Source organism: Electrophorus electricus, chromosome 15 (genome assembly GCF_013358815.1).
Source record: "Electrophorus electricus isolate fEleEle1 chromosome 15, fEleEle1.pri, whole genome shotgun sequence".
Taxonomy (NCBI): Eukaryota; Metazoa; Chordata; class Actinopteri; order Gymnotiformes; family Gymnotidae; genus Electrophorus; species Electrophorus electricus.
The window spans coordinates 61,724-83,668 of record NC_049549.1 but is presented as its reverse complement, the minus strand read 5'-3'; the positions used below and the strand labels follow the sequence as shown (position 1 = coordinate 83,668).

Here is a 21,945-nt window from a genome sequence, read left to right as displayed (position 1 = left end):
GCTGCTGATTGTGCACTGCAGTGCAACAGTGTATACTGAGATGACTCACCCTGCTACCCTTTGCACATTCACCAATGAGGAAATTGCAACATTTTAAAAATGTTTTTTTAAACCATTTATTGCTTTCATGCAGAAGTGCCAAAAAATTCCAGACACAGACAAGTCTTGAACACTACAGATGATGCAAAATAATCCCCCCCCTTTCCTTCTGGAAGGTACATAATCATAAATAGAAGCTCAAAGGGAGACATCAGTAGTCCAAAACGCTCCGCTTCTCCCCTTCCCGAATCTGTGAACTGGTACTGCAGCAGGTAACATGCATCAACGCAACGAAGTGCAGTTTACTGAAATCTCTCTCTCTCACACACACACACACACACACACACACACACACACACACACACACACACACACACACACACCCACATGAAAGTACATTTTACAGCGCCTTCGTGCAAAAGAGGCACTAATGATGCATCAATACAGGTGACCTACAGTGCATACCGGTTTGAGACTGATATATGTTTGTGATGCAATTATTTTTACACCTGTACCACCGCGGCACTGTTTTGGTTAGCCCAGGAATCAGGCAACCACAAGACAATAAGAGACACTGCAGGAAGAAATGCGTAGTGCCAACCCTCTCCAAGTCAAGGCATGGTAATTACTGTTGTCCTTTTTACTTAAAAAAAATAAAATAAAAGCAAAAAAAAAAACAAAAAAAAAAAAAACTACCTCTGATCTGAACACTGATCTCATCATTTCAGACAAATCAGCATCACAGAGGCCGAAACAGTCCCTGCTCACTCTGTAAAATGTAAATGCCTCTTCAATAACTGATTACCCACCAAGGACAAAAATGTTTTCCGTTTTGAATTCTGTTTCATGGCAAATACAGATTCTCTCCAGTCTGAGCTTAATGGAAAAGTAGGAAAGTTAAAATCTCACCATATAGATTCCTTTTGAGAAACTCCAGAATTTAAGCTTAAAGCCGTTACCAGTCTTCCTGAAGCTGCTTCCACAACTACAGACACCAATAGGGACCCCATAAAGATTCACACCTTCAGAGCGATTAGTGGAACCTTGAACATCTGAAAAGCTTTAGTTCAGGCCCACCACCTACCGATAGACATCTTAAATTCCATTCTAACAATACTCGCATCAATCATGTAAACTTGCACACGTTTTAAATTTAACGGTTGCTGGGTTTGAGCTTTTTGGACAGACTGACAGATTTACCACAGGTATCACAACATTTTAATTGACATTTTGAGAATTCTGTTGAATTTGGAGTACATCTTTGGTTTGGCACTTTTCATTATCAAAAGAATATTTGAGCTGGTATCCTATTCCATTACAAACGATCTTTAACAACTAGAGTTCTCGACAGCTGTTCTCTACAGCAACCGATGCCATAATCAAGTACAAGACACTTTTGGGAGCATATATTTATAATCTCCAAGGCATGTTTTTGGGATGCTGATTTGGTAGTTTTGAACTAATCTCATCGTTGGTGGTCACTGACAAATGAATACATCTTAGTCCAAGGCTGCGATGCGGAAACCCGGCCCTAAGAATTTGAAAGAACTACTTTATGGTTCGTTTTTCCCCACCAGCAAATCCATAGGCCGCATCCTGATCTAATGACTTGGAATGATCAAGACCATTTGTGAACCATCTGTGGTTCCTTCCACATCTCAGCAATCCTCGAAATCAGTGTGTACTCCTGATTTCTGCAAATCCAATTCAAAAGACATTCTGCAGTAGTGCAACAGATTCAAGGAGGGGTTTACAAGTGTGGTTGAGCCCTTTTCTACACCCCTTTTGCCACTGAACAACATCGTTCTCACAGTTGCTTTAAATTGTCCATCACTCAACATGAGCTTTTTGTTGTTTTTTTGTTTAACTTGAAGGATAAAAGAAGCATGAGCTGGCATAAATGAACACCTGATATTAAGCAACATGGGACAACTACCAAGCAAACATCAAAGAGCATTCAAAATTTCAGTCAAATGAAGGTAAAGACATGCAAACTGATGGATTTTACAAGAAAACAGCAAGAGTCCAGCCAGGGGGCTGCTCTGTCTCCTGCTGAAGAAACAGTCTGCATTCCCAATGATGCCCCCAGAGTGTAATCCTCTCCGAAAACCATAATAAATGAGGAGGGAAACAAAACAAAAACAAAACCCACGAGGACTGCTTCCAAAATTCTTTACAAAAAAGTACCTACAAAAACCTTGAAAAGGCATTTGTTTGTGCCATGACAATTTATGGACACCAAAACAAGGTTGGGTTGGGGGGGGGTTGAGATCAGAACATCCACTGCAAGAACGGAGCACAGATGGGGGCAGGACGAGCCTTGGCTGCTCTCAAGCAGGAAACCTCTCTACTTCTTCTGCTTCTTAAAGATCTTAAAGGTGTGTTTCTTGCGGCTGGCAGAGTCGGTGTCCTCGCCCGTGGAGGCGCTGTCCTCCTCTGGGCTCTTCTTTGACGAGAGCTGGGGGATACGGACGCCCACCTTGGCCCCCGCCGCCGCCGGCCCGGGCAGCCCCGTGGGTGATGGCGTCTCGGTCTCAGTGGAGTTGGGGCTTAGGGAGCGAGACGACTCCGACGCGGAGCCATGGATCTCGCTCATGCTTGCCGACTTCCCCATGCTGGGGATCTTCTTCATCAGGATGGGGCTGTCAGGAACGGCGTCGGGCGACGCCCCCTCATCGTGGAACCGGTTGCCCCCGTTGGGGGCGTGGCTGTAAATTGAGGCGGTCTCCTCGGAGCGGGAGTGGGGGCCCTGGAGGAGGGAGGAGGGCTTCAGCGGCAGGCCCTTGGAGCTGTAGGTGAGACGCAGCTGCTCGCTGGTCTGGGACACAGACAGGGAGGAGTCCGAATCGGAGAGATTCAGGTCCCTAAGGAGGCAACACGATTACTCACGTAACCTAGCAACTGCAAGATATCATGCCACTCATTCTGCAAAGGGTTATTCCTTAAGGTTAAGCGGTATAAGAAACTGTCCTCAAAAACTGAGGGACACAAAAATGACTGCAGAAAAAAAATAAACGTGCAACACCACAGTTTAATAAGACATATGGACGACAGAGAGCGCAAACAGTTAAACATTCAGAAAAACGGTCCAGTATGCATTAATATACTGCAAGACCACAGTGGTCAGTCAAGCTAAAGCAGGCATGCAAGGGACGATCAGCGTTGCAAAAAAAGTCATCAGGACCAAAGCGTGACCATTAAAATACCACACTGTTAGTTTAGCAAGCAGGGGGAAAGGAGTGTGGGAATGCAAGCATGTGTGCCCGCGTGTGTGTGTACGAGAGAGAGAGATTAGGAGGCGAGTGAAATGAAAAACGTTGATGCACAAGCTCCTTGGAATGGCAGCAAGGCACTGACTATCGGTTGCTGGCTCTCTGGGACTACAGAGAAACCGGTTTTGATAAAACACCGCAACTGCACAGCAGAAGTAGTGTAGAAGACGATCTACTAAAGGTGAAAGGTCATAATGTAGGAGTGGCATTATGAGACTGTAGTCCCACTCTCATGCTGGGTTAGACGATTTAGGCGGCAGACAGAGGGGTACCCATGGCTGCCACTGCGACGGTGCTGTCGCGGGGTAGCTTCACAGGGCACATCCGGAATCGGTTCCATTGGCTGGAAATAACACGAGTGAAACAAGGAGGAATGAGGCGCAGCGGAGGACGAGGAGGATGGTAGGGAGGAAGAAGAGGCGGCGCAGATGATGGAGGGGTGCGAGACCGCTGCGACGAGGGGCGGCAGGCCCAGCGGCTCAAAGTGCCTGGGGGAATGGCGTGTGTTGGACCTGGCCCACGAGAGGTACGAGCCACCCTCCCCCTGGTGGTCCACGGGAGCGCGGCAGCCCTCTACCAACCTCTGCGAGCCCGAGCCCAGCTGCGAGTCAGCGTGCCGTTGGCGCAGGGACATCATACTGGGAGCTGTGGACACAGAAGGGCAGGTGTCAGCACGGGACACAGCGGGCGTGTTTCGGCACAGCAGCACAGCCGGTGACGAGAGGCTGTGCAGACTTGAGAAGGAAGTTCAGGTGCTGTTAAGTGGGGTGGCAGGGATATAGTGGGAAGATCCGGAACTGTGGATTAAACCGTGGAATGAACTGGGAGCGCCAGCTCTCACCACACTCTCCTCACACTTCTCATTCCACATGGAGACCTGAACTGGGTTTGAATTTGAATCGAAAAGCTATACTTCACTGGCTCATCTAAGAATCACATTAACACACCGGTCCCTTGGACTGTCAGTCAGTCAAGCGCTGCATGTGCTCAGTTTAAGAGAAAAGCGTGGATTTCAAATAAGGGCAGCTGTATGCATGCATTTCTAGCTTTTAAATACAAAGCGTGCAATAGTGAGGAACTGATTTTAAATGCCAAGAACTTGACAAAATGTTGAAAAACAGCAAAGACAGCCCTTCAAGCATTTGAGTAACTAAGACCACCTGGAGAGAGACGGTTCAGCCATTTGACAGCAGTAGCCTGTAAGAGGAGGAGGAGTTGGTGTAGCGAGATGCAGTCCCTCCACGGCCGAGTCTGCACATGGTCTGAGCCAAAGGGGGTTAGACTGAGGAGAGGTGTTGGATGAGGGGTGAAAGGAGGCAGAGAGTGGGGCGTGGCAGTCTTCTGCTATGGCTGGCACTCGGTGCTCCACAAGACCAGCGCCTAGTCAGCGTGGCATAACTTAATACGGTCGCAATAACAGAACGACAAATTTGAGCCGTGAAGCGACACCAGACAACAGTCACTGAGGGAACAGGAAGACAAAAACACAGACAGCGAAACGGTTGGCCTTAACTCCGTTACTGTGAGAGACCAGCGAATGAAATTAAGATCGACAAAATTGTTTTTTGCGTTTGTGCTAGGCCCTGAATTTTCTACGCTGTAGCATCATTTTCATATTGCAGCAAACATGGATGCCATGTTCGTCCTCTCAGAAAGGCACAGGCTGATAAAAGCCTTTAGAGCGTTCACGTCAGTGGGATTGTTGTAATTCATCTAACCAGCTTTCAGATTCAACACAAAAAATACAACCATGCACCGTTCTGTTGCGATCATTCATGTATTTTTAAGTCATCTGCAGCAATGTGACGTGAGCATCACAAGGAAGCACAACAATCACCAACCCCACCCACTCCGCCGAACAGTTAGAACACAAGCAGCGGTCTCGCATCCATCCGCATCTCCTCCTGAAGAGCAGTCTGATAAACATGACAGCAACCAGACGAGACAGAGCAATCTACTCAGGACAGGGGGAGGGTTTTTTTGGATTGACTCAACAGCCCCTTGACGGTTCTGTGAGGTCCCTTTATAGGCTTGGCCCTGATCCCATCAGGGCCCGCCGAGTCCTTACATTGCAGAGGTCCAGGTGCCACGATGTCCTCATCCATGTCGTCCATGTCGTCGGACATGACAAAGTGCTGGGGTGTGGCGCGACCGCCCACGAAGCTGGGGTCCACGTTCAGCGCAGAGGCCAGGGAGGGCAGGCCCGGGTTATTCACAACGGTGAAGCCAGTCAGCACCTCGATCTGCTGCCATCGGTGGAGCCGCTCACGCAGAGCAGCCGTTACCTCCCCCAGAGCCTGCCTGGAAGGGGAAGTAGAAAGTTATTATAAACAACAAATGTTGAACAATAAAGGATGTGAACTAAAATAAAGAAAATGGAAGAGAGATATTGTACGCATCCACAGATGGGTTTAGCATCAAGTGTCACAGTGTGAAAGGTCTACCCAAAGCTTCTCTGTCAGTAAGCGCATTACATGGTGAAGAATGACATCAGCGGTGGCGAACAGGCACTCACTTAGCTGCCAGGATTTTATGATCTACATCATCCAGTGAGGAACTGTGTGCCACATGAAAGGTCCCAAACAGTGTGTTCCTCTTCTTTTTGATTTTCTCAGCCTGAGCAACATTGGAGCAAAGGTTCACTCTTTGTGCAGAAGGTTGGTGTGTATAATCAACCAGTGTTAGGAAAACGATCATTAAAATGAAGTCTGAACAGAGTGGTCCTCAGATTGTGGTAAGAGTTTAACACACTAACCCCCTCTTTGGCCACCAGCAGCTGTCTCTCTGCGTTCTGTTTCTTGATGTTGTAGTACTGCACCTCCACCTCGTGCGTGAGCTGCAGCCATTTCTGCAGGGCCTCCGGAGGGGACCAGCTACTGCGGGACTCCAGCTCCTTCTCAGCTTTCTTCAGGGCCATGCGCACCTGCAGGGGGCACCAGGGTCAGCTCAACACCGGCCACGCGCTCTCTGCGACGCCTGTCCAATCTGAGTTTGGCGATTACGCGGCTAAAATGAAACCTGATCCAGGTACCAACCTCTTAACATCAGTACAAACTACGGAAAGCACTGGCTATTTAATGAATTGGGGTGGAAGACTAGTGTCATTAGTGTCACACCTGTCTTTATAATGTGGTTTCCAAGCAACTAATGGAAACCTGGTGGCCCACGGCAGCAGCTCAGGCCACTCGGAACGCATCATGTCCAAATCAAGAGGCAAAACGCGCAAAAAAGGTCATGGGCCAGTAGTCAGCCAGTACTTTCTCTCGTTCGGTGCTTGCGAGACAGACACCTACACAAATAGCGGCCCTGACCTGTACCAGGTGTAGCAACCCCCACCTCATTTAACAGCTCTCCAGCTAAGCTCCGCGAGAACAAGGAGCCAGACCACCGAGCAGCGTTCCCTTCACGGTCGCAGGACACGGGGCGTCTCCCTGGCTCGTCAGACTACACTAATGTGCAACGACTATCAAAACCCTCTTCCTGTCTGTTCTCATCCTCAGTGCTCATGACAGCCCGCTTCACACTTCGTGACCCTTTATGTAAGTTGTAGAATGGGTAGTTGGGTTTTATGACTGTTTGAAGCACTGCGTGGAAGTAGGCCACAATGTGATAACACTGAAGATTAGTGGTTCGATTACGGGAAAAGACGTGACGATATGCCATCTTTGTGTTAATGTGCATGGGCAGGATTCTCAATACCATTGGTCTGCAAGTGGAGCCATCCAAGATACAGGGTTTTTATTTTATTTACATGTCACACCTCACTGAACAAATCGCATTAATGTAGTGCAGTACAAGGACCCGGGGCCCGGCCGCCCTGCAGCGTTTTCCCTGCTAACTTGAAACCGTGTAGGATAGTAGGGCCCAATGTCAGGAGTTAAAGCCCCAGTGCTACAGAATGTAGCTCAGACCTCTGGAAAGAAAAGAAAAAAAAAAAAAAAAAAACACTTCTGAACTGTGAAGGGAAGTTGATGATGACGTGCTGGAGACAGCAGTGACAGGGCATCTGACTCCATCTGCAGAAAATGACTTCCTCTGCGTTTCCTGAGCATTACCCAAAACATTTCTGATCAGATGACATTTTGCAAGCCTGTGGCCGAGCCCTTGAGCGGAGCCTCACCTGCTCGAGCTCCTCCTCGGCGTACTTCTGCCGGCTGAGCTCGTTCTCCGTACCCTCGCGGAGCTCCCGGAGCCGCTGCGCCTCCTGCTTGGCCGAGTTGATCTCGTCCCGGAGCTTCTGCTCCAGGTTGACCTTCTCCACCTCCACCGTGCGGTGTTCCTCCTGGGCGATGCGTAGCCTGCGCCACACAACACAGCGGCTTTCAGATCTCCACGCCGACACGCGTGCCTGCAGAGCGACGTCTCCAAGACGACTTGCAGGACATCGGACACGTTTCGTATGGAAACCTTACTGGAAACATGGCAAGTTAACAGAGGCCATTATTCATTACAGCTGCACATGACCAAATCGTAAAACGAGAATACACAAATGTCACCGATAGATGTCATCAGCTTCAACTTTAGCATATTTATATGTTCAACCTCACACTTAATAGGAGAGGGTGTAAATTTTAATGTGATAATTTGACTTGGTTTGTAGTTAGATAATCAAAAAGTGTTACCAATCACAGATATCAGTAATGTCATGAAAAAAATAGCAAGAAAAATATAATAGCACCACCACCACCACCACCACCACCCATGGGCATCTGTTTACTAAAATAGCATTTCGGTTTTATCACCATCACCATGTGTGGTTTGTAAATGTCACCTAGATTTTGCAGACCTGGACCAGCCAAGTATAAATAGATGCACACCTCCAGTTCTGCTTTACTAAAGGTTTTCCCTCTGGAAAGCTAAATGCCATAAATGTAAATGGATTTATTTCCTTCCTGGCCTTTTATTGGTATATTAAAATTACACCTGTATGAATTAGGGCATGCGTATTCCAAGCATCATATACATGAGGGCAATTCAGGGTGTGCCCTTTGCAAAAGAAATGCAAATGAGGCAGTGAAATTTCTGCTCATTTGTATACAATTTTGAATATGAATAATTTAACTACACTATGAATAATATATATTGGGACCAAGTTTTAACACATTCACTCTGCAATAACACAGTTTAATGAGTTTCCCCTGCACCGAAAACGTAGGAAATGAGAAGACATCACAGAGCTCTACATACATTCACCACATCACTGGCTGTCTGGTAACAGGCTTAAAAGTGCAATAGTGCCAGAGCCTGCTGCCACGGAGCACGAGGTTAAAAACAGACGGCTGACTATGACCCCTAGACCCGAGGAGCTGCACGGCAAGAAGACTGTTCAAAACTTTCTGACGTCTCGGCGTGGAATGGAAGAGGCAGAGCGTGACGGCACAAGCGTGTCCTAATATCGATACTGATATCTTTTTTTCCATTAAAAACCACAGTGGAGCTGTAGTTTAGTTGTTTGGGGACTGCTGCCTTGCTCACTCCAGAAATTTACACTATAGTTTGTGTATATTTTATTAGTGAGTGTAATTCCACATGAACTTAAGTGGTTTTTTTTAAACAGTTCTTGTGAATTTCAGAGGCAAATGGCCGTGCTACCCACTACAGAACAAATGCAGCTCAGGCACTAAGTGAGCAGAGAGAGAGAGACAGAGAGAGAGAGAGAGACAGAGAGAGAGAGAGACAGAGAGAGAGAGAGAGACAGAGAGAGAGAGAGAGACAGAGAGAGAGAGAGAGACAGAGAGAGAGAGAGACAGAGAGAGAGAGAGAGAGACAGAGAGAGAGACTTCATTCGAGCTCTTCTTAAAATGGCAGAAATGTGATCTAATAATGTAAGATGGTTATTCTTTTCAGGGAAAAAAAAACATTTTTTAAAAAGGTGAAGTTAGTTTATTCTCCAGGTTCTTATTCAAAATATCAGCTCTACCTTAAAACTCAGCAGGCTAACCGAACACAGGTTTGAATACACTCTTAAAGCCAACTTTATTAGTTAAGTTTAAATTATTCTCTCCTCTCCAGCTCCGTCAGGTTTTTGCTGGTTTCTCCGGCCCTAAATTTTCTTGACTTCATGATAAAAGCGCAAATGACTATTTTTTAAATAAAGATAAACAAATCATCATTAGTTGCAAATTGGTGGCAGTGACCAGTGCTAAAACACGCTCATTAGAAGGTGGGTAGCCTGTTCCCCACACTGGGTTATCAAAATGATAATCACAGAAAACACGCATGTCAGTGCATGGATATTTACATTTCAACGTAATATTTTTCAATCGTTAAACTCGAGTGACGTATAAACTGAACACAGACTAGCCCAGCTGTTACCATGTGACCTGCTAAAACAATTCCGGCTGTTATCACATGCACCGCACTGCTGTGCTATTTTCAGGCTGGATTTGTGAGGGTATCGGATCGGTTTCCTTGAAAATTCCTTCAACGATATCCGATCCAGCATTTTTTGCTGATATCGGCCCGATTCCCACGTGATATCGGATCAGTGCCATCTTTATTAGATAATTAGTACAAGGTCGACAAAGCTCTGTTGCCTGGAATGTCATTATATATCCTAAACACACTTCAAGATCATAAAAAAGGCAGTTAATTGCACCTTGCCTCGAAGCGCTAGGAATCATTTGAATTAGTTTAATACAAATACCAATAGTTGCCCCAATCATCTAAAGAAAAGAGAGCTACATTTATTTTAACTTGATAGAACTGGACCGTGTGGCTCAAACGCCAAAATGCCCTCTCTCATATGATAAAGTGTAATTCAATGATTAAATTAAACTTCTGCTCGAGTCTGATGTATTAACAGATTTGCCATTCAGCAGCTTAAAGCATCTTCAGATCTCATTAGACTGACAAGACATTTGTTGCAATAATATCCTTGTTTGCTTTTATTTTACTCCCCCGCCTCATAGATTTGCTTTATTTCCAGCGATTTAGGTTATATAACCATCTGGCCAGCAGGGGTCAGTAAGAAACTCCTGCAACATCAAGTGTGACTAAGAGGAAGCAGCAGTGGTGGTAAAGGGCTTGTGTAAGACGATCCGTGGGGAGAGCCAAGAGGGAAAACCTTAAGTCCACCATCCTTCTAATATACCAGGTCATGACCTTTGCCCTTCACCAAAGCAAGGCATGCACATGTGCGTACACATGCCCGTGCGCACACACCCAACACCCCCCCCCCACCCCCCAACACACCATAAGCACACGTTTAAAGTTTCATGTTTAAGACAGCCTAAACCAACAATTAAACTGCTGAAATGATACTGTAGTCAAGCCAAAACAGCCTCTGGTTGTGTTGCTAAGCAATGGACAACTTCGATTTCATTTTAATGACTGCCTCACTGCAGCCCTGACGTTCTTCGGTTAAGAAAGCAGTTTCGAGTGTTTTCAACGTCATAATAAATGCTCACGAAAGCTGCCGCGTTTCAACCCTACTTGCGGACAGCTTCCACGTTCGCGGCCAGGCCTCGCCCGATCTGCATCACAGGGGTTACGGACGCACCCTGCACAGACAGCAAAGAGCACCAGCTGACCCAAACGGGTAAAGCAAACAGGAAAGCCAGGCAAGCCTGCTACAGGAGCTAGCAACGTCCCACACAGTGGGGGCTCTTTCTATGTTTCTAATAACGAGATACACCAAAAGTGTGCTTTTCATTCATTCGAGCTGTATATGAATATTTGAGCCATACAAATTAGTCTTGACCACCTTGTAAATGTATGTTTACAACAGTGTAGACATACTGAACATTGCTGGGATGATTAACAACCTGAAGTAGAATTGAGAGACTTCATAAATCAGAAACACGATTATTTTTAATAATGAACAACTGTGTATGCCTCGAGTTGAAAGCACTGCACATTATTACATTTTTTTTTAAAAATGTTAAACTGCAGTACAAATCCTATTCTTTTAGTCCAAGTCTCAGTCAAGCTAAGATTTTCAGCAGGATTCAGACCCATTTCAGTGTGAGACTGAAGACACTGAATGCGTCGGGGAAAACCACATTTCTAGAGCTACTCATTTCAGGAAGAAAATGCAGGCTTGGCCTGAAAAGCATTCCAGTGCCCCTATGGCTCTTGAGCAGATCGTTCTACTGAGGCATCTTAAAAAAAAAAAAAAAAAAAAAAAAGGCGATACAGTCACCTTGAAACCTAAGGTTCTTGCACCTGCAGTACTGTCGATACCTGAGCAATAATGAGTCATTATGAGCATAGAATAAGAGAAAGATCATAGAGCGGCCAGTCAGTGGGCTCTGTTCCTCTGCACCCTCTCAGCCCCGCCGGTCCTCTGGGCTGCATTCCAACTAGGCTGGATTTTCTAAACGCATGCATTACCTAGCTGAACCACGGCAGCGTAGCTGCGTACGAGCAAGGGAGTGCCCGTTTTAGAGAGGAGTCATTCCTTTCGAGCCAGTTAAATAATTGTGTGAATAATCACCTGCTATCAGACTCAATCATGCGCTTAATGCCTGTGGGCAAAACCGTCCTCAAACTAAACATCGCTGTGGAGCTACAGATAACCAGTCACTGAGGCTAGCAACACACCTCATCCGGTTGTGTCATGCTGTCTGATCATTTCTTTTTTTTTCTCGTGTGTGTGTGTAAGGAGGGGGGCGGGGGGGAGGGGTTTCTTGTACAGATGGAAGTAATGGCCCGTGAGGAGGCACACAGTTTGTCTCAATCGTGAAATCCGGGAATATAAACGTACTACTCCACTTGTGTGTGGTGTGTGTGTGAGAGTGAGAGAGAGAGAGAGAGAGAGAGAGAGAGAGAGAGAGAGAGAGAGAGAGAGTGAGTGAGAGACTCGATGACGGTTGAAAGTGATTTCATCTGACGTGAGATCTTTCCACCTCTCGTAGCCAAGGCCATGTTCTGCATCATCATTGGAGGCAGGTTATGTGCACAGATTTCATTACAGACCTCGTGTGCATCCGAACTCTAGCTGCTATGGCAACAAATAAAGACGTTACAGAAACGGCCCCGTCGCGTGGACGATCAAAGAGCAGAGGGCATCTACTCTTCTAGCCCTCATCTTCCAAGGATCCTACTATGAGCCAGTGAACTGTGAGATCGTTGTCAGTGCAGTGGTTTGTCATTACAGGAACATACGTCTTTATACCTACACAGGAAATTGCACAACAGCACAAAACTGATGAAACTTTGGTAACCATGATATATAATTATCCAGGGGCTTAGCTGGTTGAGTCAGAGCTGGAATGATCCAAGCAGTACACCTGGGGTCTAGCTCAGAGCCAACACGAGATGCTAATTCATGAAAATCAAACAAAGTATATAACGACCAATTAGGTTAGGTTCAGAATGCCTAATGACCAAGCAGAAAATCAGCGGAAAGTCGCAACTTTACTTGATGGCACAAATACACTGCCAGATGTCACAGTCCCACACTAGCCCTTCCCCAGCCACTCCTTAGCTAGCCATTACTTCGTCGGGGGGTCTGAGGTCAGACCACGAAAGCAGCTTTAAACTACTGAGGGAAAGGACCTCAGGAACTTCTACCCACGAGTGCAAGACATTTCCTGCCTCGCATGCTCAAAATAGAACCTACAACCTTTCGGTCTTTAGTCATCGTTACCAAGGCCCCAGCTGCTGATCGTATCTCTGTCCTGCAGAGGCAGTTCTTAATGCAGTGTTGCCGCGGCTTCAGTTAGTGGCTGAAAGGCCAACTCACGAGTATATTTACGAGCTTGCGCTCCAGCATGAATCCAGCCGGGGTTAGTCAGCATAGCCAGCGAGTTCAGGTTGGCTAACTGCGGGGTTTGGGGCTAGCCAGCTCCCGTGCGGGCGAGCGATGGGGGCTTCGCGCAGGAGTGTAACTGAGTCGGTCTACGTGGCTCGCCCCGTGTCTGTCAAGGAACACCGGCAGCTCTGAATTCTGCTATTCAGCTGCAAAACGGAATGAGCCAAGGGCTGCAGTGTTGGAGCTGCGCCCACACACACACACACACACACACACACACACACACACACACAAAGCCTTTCCATGCTTGTCTTGGCCTTGGTGTCTGTGCAGTGCTAAAGGCCACCATGTTTGGAAGGGATCTCAGAGAGGGTACTTCGTGGTCAAATGCAGAGGAAACAAAGCCCCAACATTAACACTTTCACTTGTCCTCATGCTAAACACAGAGCACATTGCTATGTGAACCATGTCAAGTTATCTGATGGTTTCCTAAAGATGGTTTCACCGTCATCCTTTCTGATCATGGAAGCAAATCCATTATTTAGGAGTTACAGAGAATTTCTGAGGCAACAGCTCGACTGATTGAGGCAGCGCGACAGTGTGGCGATGCACACTCATCACAAAATAAGTGCATGAGTGGAATAAATTAGGCTTTGTCCCCAAATCATTGCCATAGGGAGGCAATTACCAGAGAACGTGACAACACAGAGCTCAGTTCTGTCTGTGACAGCACATCGTCCTGTGAAGAAACGTTAACAGCCCTCAACAAAGTCTGTGCTGCAACTCCTGCAGTAATTCCATAGTGCTAGTTGTTTCCAGGTACCTTAAACCACATGATGACTGCATCTGTGAGTCCAACATGCCATCATATAATCCAACCCAGCAAAGATTTCTTCACTAAAATGCCAATTTAGACGGTTATCGGGTAAAAGGACACCCTCGATTACTCTTGCTATTGAATGACGGTTCGTGGTTTACAGGCTGGGGCCTAAAATTAGGAGAAGGAGAGGGAGATCTCACTTCTGCTGCAAGTCATGCAGGCTCTGCTCAGCCCTCTGCAGGCCCTCCAGGTCCTTCATCATCTTCTTCATGTGGTCTTTGGAGTAGCGGTTCTGGATGTACGCGAACCAGCAGCCACCCATGCCAATCACGATGGACACCACCAGCATGAAGTCCTTTAAATGGTTGTGACTGTTCACTGCAGGGGGGGGACAGGAAAAAAAATTATTAATTAAAAGGAGAGAGGTCATTCATTCATCGGCAGTGCAAAAATCTGGAAAAGCTACTAGACCACAGCAAAAACAACAACAAAATCCGAAGCCACCAAAGCAAAAACAAACAAGCTGCTTGTTTAGGGTTTGTTATTTGTTTGTAATCTAAATGTCCAACACGCCTCATCCTGTATCGAGTTGCATCATGCCAGATTCACACCATCCACGTGTGTGTGCCCACTGAGCCTGAGGCGCACAGCGAACGGGAGATTAGATAACCTGACGCTCCAATGCGGCGGCTGGCCACGACGCCTCCGAGGCTGCCTGTGGACACGTGCAGATTCCTGTCTGAACATCTTTTGTGCTGCCCGCAACATATGGCCGTCAGCGCTCATTACAAAATCCATTCACAGTCAGCGCCCTTCTTCAGCTGCCATTCACGCATGGAACCCTAGACGCGACTCCTGTCACTACCAGATGATCGTGCAGGGCCCAGCGTCGGCACAGCACGAGGGCCTGTTGAAATTGGTCAAGTGGGCGACATGCATGAACCATGGGGGTCCACAGGTGCATCTGCACAGGCAATGAAGGCAGGGGTCGGGTCACAGAAGGGGCCGTCAAACACACCGGGGCCGCCACAGCCGGCCCCTGCGCAAAGCACGGTTTGATATCTGCCGCGCTGCCTCCTTCTCTTCTCGTTTTCTCATCCGAGACACGGAGCTGGTGCCTTTAGCTTCCCGACTTCTCAGCGACAAAAGGAAACGTTTCTGGCATTGGTGCTTACTGAACGGCATTCGCAAACGTGTGTTTGAACGCATGCAGAATGGGTGTCTTGGCTGCAGACAGGATGTTAAAAAAAAAAAAGAAGTACATACAGCCCTCTATGTTTTGCAAGTACTTTTAAAGGCGTTCATCATAATCTTGTCAGTGTGTCACGTTGTCACTACAAGCTGAAATATAGGCGAGGCAAGTTTATTTATATAGCAACTTTCATACACGACGTCAATTCTACGTGCAATAGGGCACTGAGGAAAAGTATAAAGTGCGATAGAGAGACTGAGGAACTGCAGCTGAGCGGGGAAAAAAAAAAAAAAAAAACACAAAAAAAAAAACACAAAAAACAAAAAAACACCTACCAAGGCCATGCACGGCTAAACTCTAAACCGCTTGGTTACGGTCAGCGATGCAGTCTTCTTCAGTGTGTTAAATATCCATCATGTTCGATAAAGTTACAAGCATTCTGGCAGTGTCAGTAGAGGCAGCGATGTAATGTGTTTACACAGTGGATTACTCAAAGGCTCTATTACTCTGCAGCTATGCGGTCTGTGCCCTCAAGCAGAGAAGCAGAGCGCTGCAGTGCGATTACGGGGCATCCAGAGAGACGGAGTCTTTGGGAAGCATCTTTGGGAAGTGGCTGGACACAAAAGGGAGAACCACAGGGACGAGAACCACTGGTGTGGGGAACAAAAACAAACAAACAAACAAATAAATAAATAAATAAATAAATAAAGATAAGCAAATGGCAATTGGTGGGATGCATCAGTATTGATCTTTGTTTTTAAAAAGTTGGGTAGGATTGACTGGGTAGGTATGGTGCACTGACTGGGCTGATTGGCTAGGCATGGAGTCTAGTTTGGCAGGTATAGATTCTGATTGGGTGAGTATGGCATCTAGCACATGGAAACATTCTACAATTCAGGGATGGCAGAACAAGAGGAACAACTTCAGAAGGGAGCACGGTGCCAACCAGCAACTCGTGCTCAGAATGCAGAGCAATCCTCCCCCAACACACATAACAACCCCCTCCACCCCGTCTGCCACTCCCTCCGCGCTCCCTGGAAAGGCATTGGGGCCACCAGGTGCTCCAGTGCCTACGTGGCACTGTGAATCTCACAGGGACCTCTGCACAGCATAGCCATGTATGTCCAAAATGGAGTCTCTGGGACCCCCGGGTGCATTGCTTTCCACTGGGAACGTACACCCCTGTCTAAAACATGATCCTACGTATATTACCTAAACACGGCCATAATGTCGATAGCCGCGCACCATGAGCCGCTCGCACAGGCAGTGGATAAACAAATGAGCTGTCAGACTACTTTGCATGGCTGGCGAGTCAATGAAGTCACACAGGGGTGGCCAGAAAACAGAGCGTCGTGCTCACAGGCAGACGCAGACGAGCTGCCGGCGGAGGTGACATTTTTGCACAGCTCCCTGTTGACGCCCCAGATGTGGAGATGTAATCGTAACAGGTTTCTCAAGTTAGGCGAAAGACTAACTGCTCGCGTGGCCCGGGCCTGCCTGCTGCTAGGGAGGGGTAACGGCTCACTCACTCATGGGAGCTCCAAACAGAACAGTGTCCAGCGCCTTCAGCTGCAGCTTCTGCGCATGACTGCGGTCCAGAATCTTCAGCACGGTCACCGTTAGCGTGCTGTTCTTCACAGCCAGGCTGGGGGGAGGGTGAAGGGCGGGTATGGAGAGATGCAGACAGATAAGATGAGGACTGCAGCACCGAGGAAACATCTGAGACAACGTACACCGTTAAAACCACCCATCTGACGTGTGGAAGAAACAGACCGTGTTCTTTATAAAGCACAGCACAGACACAGACACAGACACAGACAAAACAAAACCCACCTCAAATGGAAAAGCACGTTATATTTGTGAAAAGCCACAGTAAAACCTGAAGCATGAAAAACAGATCTTAAATGGACCTGCTCTGCATGCACCACTTTAAAAAACGGTGAATTCTGGTGGGTGGGCTGCTACATGAGCAGCAGGCATTAACAGGGTGTGGCTTTACCGGGGCATGGCCGTCCCATTCAAGTTCATCTTCCGGAAAGCCTCCACATACTGCGGTAGTTCCACGTAGGACTCCAGCCACTCCACCACCTCGTCTACTGTCCAGTTATACACTGCAGAGCAAACACACACCAGACTGTTTCAGGTAGGGCTACATAATCGGCTAACACCAAAATGCAAAAAATAATAAATAAATAAAAAGAATAATGCCACATTTACTGTCGGAAAATTGCTGTTTGGTAACTGAGTGGGATTAACCAAGCAAAAACAAAGGGAAAAGTAAACAAATCCATGCAGTCAGAGTATTCTAATGGATGTAGCATTAACAGTAGTAATTATCGTGACACTCAAAGCAAGAACTGTATCAACAAAGCCCACTGGGAATAGCTCTGTATATCTGCGCTTCTAGACATGATAATGTGTTTTCTTGCTCCATTAATGAATGGACTGAAATCCAACTGAGTAATGCATGGGGTCAAACTGTTCAGTGGATCAGGTCACATCAAAAAAGTGGATGCTTTCAGCTGAAAACGGCGACGCAAAAGAACCGACAAGCGAGAAACGCTTGATGAAGCCCAGTCATCGTTCTGAGCTGAGAGCGGGTGGGCAGACGTTCGGCTTTAAAAGGCTGGGGTGCTTAATCTGCTGGGAGACAGGGGTAGCACGGTCTCCTCTGCTCTGCCTACACAGCTCACCCAACCTTTGAAATGGAACTGCAATGCAGAGTAGTGAGGAGAAGGGGGGGGGGGGGGGTTGGCACACAAGGAGAGAGAGAGAGCGCGCGCCCGAGAGAGAGAGAGAGCGCACATTGCAGGCCAGCCTTGCAGCCGGAGCCCTGGGGGGGTCTGCAGCCGGGCTTATCAGAAGGTAAATGGGCAGCTGCGGGTTGGATAATGCCACCACTCCAGACTCTTCTCGGCTCCTCCGCTACGCTCTCCTTATCTCCGGCCTAGCACCTGATAAACACCACGTCCCAGAGCAGCAAAGCACAGGAGCTCGCCACATACACAGCATTACTGAGTAACGTTATGTTTAAAAACAAACAGTTATATATTTATATAAGAGAGCAAACCAAGAATGAGTCAAAGTCCACAAGGGGCAGAGCAACAGCAGCAGCAAGATCAAACAGCTGCAGCACACACGCACACAGGCAGGAAGCAAAATATTCAAATCCATTCTTCACCTTAAAAGTAGGCCCAAAAAATGTCAAATGAATGTATTGAAAGAAGCCCAAGTCAGCCTAATCAGTGTGTTCCAGCTCAACGGGCAGCAACTCCTGAGTCAGTTCCATCCCTAAAGGTCAGCACTCATCACCTCAAACACTGAAGCACTCTGGCTTTTCCTCACACTGCAAAATGCTTTAAAGATTTTTTTTTTCTGCATCTCCCCCTCTTTACGTAAACAAGCATATCACAATTTCACTGGGTTCACCTTGCTTCTGCAGTCTTGAAAAATGACAGTTGGGCTTTTTAACAGCGCTAATTAACATTCACACTACGAGGTCTCATTTTGAAAGTTCCCCCGGTGTTTAAGGCTCTCAGCGGACCAACAACTCTTCAGAATTCTGACGGGTTATACCACACATGACGTAAGGGGCAGGACGTTCACTTGTCTCACAAAACTGGGTTGTGCCACGTCTTAAATGTTGGACAGTGTTACATGCTGAGACGGGATCTAATATGGAATATTTTTACAAATAATCCAAGGAAGCACATTTGGGAACTAGCAGAGAGAATTAAATAAATGCATTTAAAGGGAAGCCTACCTTTAGAGCTTTTCCATGAATGCCACAAGTCCTCCACGCTGATGAACTGGTCATCACCATGGAAACTGTTGTGCTTGGCTTTGGGGTCATGGTAGTTTAGGTCCTCCCTCAAAAACTGTGGGATGAAAGTCAGAATTTTATCACAGCCATAACTGTCAAGTCTCTCAGTCTGAAAACTGTACACAGTTTAGGATTTGAGATGCATCCAAGCCATCTGAAGGCTACCAAGAGAGTATTAAGGACTGATGTTTCGTACAGAATTTATTTAGTAAAGGAATAGTAAGGATTGCGCTGATTTCTAGATAAAATTATCCAAGTCTGCCTTATACCAACTCTCAGCCATTGGGGCATAAAAACAGTGAACGCTTTAGAGCCCCTGTCCTCCCTACAGGTGAAACAAAGTGCAAAACTAACAAGTGCCACATGGTCTTTAGGGTCACGTGCTGACCCAAGCGAAAAAGTTCTGACTGCTCTCCATGGCTTGGTTCGTACCAACTGCAGACCCGGAAACAGTTCCAACTCTCGCACCACCCTTCCTGTCGAAGGAGTCTCTCCCGAACAGCAAATGACCTCAAATGGCGCACGCACAGACAATCATCAGCTGGTTAGAAGGCGACGAGGAACTCTTGATGAGATAGGCCGACAGACAGAGAAGGTGGTGGCGTGTACATACTTTACATAATCCACGAGGGCGGCAGGGGGGTTACCACAGCTAACCAATCTATTTGCAATACCACCAAGGAAACTCATTTCATACCTCTGTCATGGAATTTGTGTACAATCTTTAGTGCAACCCCTTTCTTCTACTTCCTACTAGAATTTTTCTCTGGTCAATGAATGATCAAGGCGCGTCTGCGTCATCAGTCTAACTGTTCGCATTGTTTGAATTCTCTATTGACATGAGCTCTCGCTAGCGGCACATGAAGTCTCTGTGTCTGACGTTGGCGTACACATTTGCGCTGCTTTGTCCATTTGCCCTATGGCACATCCTCGCCCGCAGTAGGAATGACCCAGTTTCAGCGCAGTGCAAACGGCCCTGCACTACTGTTCGCGGCATGCACTGAGAAACTCCAGGCCTAGTGCTGTACTCTAAACCAGGAAGTGACCTATGACCAGGGTGTGTCTCCCCATGGGTCCTTGCTTGCTTCAGTCAATCAGCTCTTTTCAGCCTGGGAGTTCTTCTGAATGCTTCACACTTCTTTTTACAGAAATCCAAACGTGTTATGTCAGGTTAAACCTCATAAATCTTATTGCGACACGAACGTCAGCAGCCATAACCATCTAAATGCCAACCATGACAACGTAACAGTGCTTACTTGTTAAATCTGCGTGTGCTAGTGCTATAGTGTCACATGCTCCCCTGTGTATGAATGGTATTCAATTAAAAAAAGCCAATGACACTCAGAGAGAACAATTCTCCCCATGTTAACAAGTTTGTACCCTGAAAAGGGGTGCAACAAAATGAAATGTCAACTAAAAGCAACAACTGAATTAACTGCCAACTAACAATTGTCGATTAGTTGGTGACGTCATCGTATGCGTTTTTCTGCGGCACGCTCTGACATGGAGGCTTTACTGCTTTCTGGAGTGAACAGTGGTACAATGGCAACACTTTCAGGGCCACAAACCGCCTACGTGTGGGAACATTTCAGTTTTAACGGCCAAAAAAAAAAAAAAAAAAAGGTTGGGAACTGCAACATTTGCAAATCTGACCTTGCCTGGCATTGGGGGGAGGGGGATGACATCAGTTATACTGGAGCAGCTCATCTCTGTAAATTATCTTGCTAGTGTTAATGTTAAATACATTTTCTCTTGATCTGTGAATTGTTAATGGCACCAAACACAGTGGCACCTCCAGAAATTTTAGGGGTGACCATATGGGGCCACTGAAAGTCTTGGGGTGGCACGCCAAAACCAAAAGCCATGACTTCATTTTAGGAACTCTATGGACCCCCCCCCCCCCCCCGCCCCCCAACAATCCCCTTTACTCCGCCCCTGGTTGACGCGCGATACAACGAGGGCGCCCCTGGTCAAAGTGTGATCGTGACGGCAGCTGCCTGCCTGCATTTGTCATTTCATATGAACTACTGCAAATATATACATTGCTGATTAAAATGAACAGTACCCAATGTAAAATATCACAGACATTATTCATATGAGAGTCCATTCTCCGAGGGGGAAGCCAGTGACTGTATAAGGGTAGCTGGGGCTCCCCCTCCTCCTGGTTGAACATGCTAGCATTCTCAGCTTCTGTACTCGGATGCACGATGGATAAAAGTAGTGCTTAAAATGTGCCATAAATTTACAAATCTTTACACTGTCCGTGGAAAATATGCTGCTTCCAAGTGAACCAGTTTCTGAACCGCGAACAATTCTACAGCTCCTGTCTTTGCACACGTGCTCAGTGTAGGTTACAACTGAATGAATTTGAATGATTTCGGTTTGTTTCGTCTCGTTCGAACTTGGTTTTGGGGAGAAAAACAAAAAAGTGACGAAAAACACATTTCAGTATCTACACAGGAGTCTAGAATGAGCAAAATATGGCTTGAAAGTAGATCTTGCAAACTGAAATTTAGAAGAGCAATATGTCTCTAAAACAATGCCTTTTTGTCAAATGCGGTCCGAAGAGAAATTATGCCACTGGCAGTGAATGCCCCTATAATGCAGAGGATGGAAAATGATTAGTGTGCACAGTAGAGGGGCAGAGTGCTGCCTGGAGAGTTCAGCAAGCAAGTAGTTAAAGAGCAAACTACTGAGCAGCACACGTGAACAGTGAGGGCTGACGCACCTGTACAGCTCCACAACCTCACAATCTCTCAAAAGAGGGCCAAAAGTGTTAACTTCCACGAAACTGCAAATATCAAACAAAAGGCATGTGAAAAGAATAAAAGGGGGGAATAAAAACTCTGCATTTCATTAAGAGCTTAACAGCCTGAGTAGCATGCTCATGCACTTACTGAGAGAAAACAAATAAAACCTGTTTTATCAGGAAAACAGGACAGCAAGAGAGTAAATGTATCCTAATGTCACTCTAGCACTTTCAAGCAGCCAAAAAGTTCAACAATATTTTTGTGTTCATATACACACATAATCTGTTAACACCAAGCATATTTGAATAAAAAAAATAAATAATAATAATTCTGAATGAGTCATCTGTTGCAT

The 21,945-nt window shown here is 46.6% G+C and overlaps 1 protein-coding gene across 6 annotated transcripts in view; it reads right to left on the bottom strand.

Moving 5' to 3' along the window:
* Positions 1–100: 100 nt before the first annotated feature.
* The window catches only part of stim1a (stromal interaction molecule 1a), a 31,702-nt gene continuing 9,857 nt past the window's right edge, over positions 101–21,945 (bottom strand). For 3 of the 6 annotated variants that reach the window (XM_027025109.2, XM_027025110.2, XM_027025111.2), the window contains exons 4-13: positions 18,784–18,898; positions 17,020–17,131; positions 16,550–16,665; positions 14,029–14,206; positions 7,432–7,609; positions 6,067–6,234; positions 5,827–5,927; positions 5,380–5,612; positions 3,584–3,956; positions 101–2,903 (exon numbers count right to left, since the gene is read on the bottom strand). In XM_027025109.2, coding sequence (XP_026880910.2) covers positions 2,387–2,903; positions 3,584–3,956; positions 5,380–5,612; positions 5,827–5,927; positions 6,067–6,234; positions 7,432–7,609; positions 14,029–14,206; positions 16,550–16,665; positions 17,020–17,131; positions 18,784–18,898 — 2,091 coding nt within the window. In that variant the 3' untranslated portion in view covers positions 101–2,386. Of the gene's footprint in view, positions 3,957–5,379; positions 5,613–5,826; positions 5,928–6,066; positions 6,235–7,431; positions 7,610–14,028; positions 14,207–16,549; positions 16,666–17,019; positions 17,132–18,783; positions 18,899–21,945 lie in introns of all 6 variants that reach the window. The other 3 variants (XM_027025112.2, XM_027025113.2, XM_035533934.1) reach the window with 2 other exon arrangements.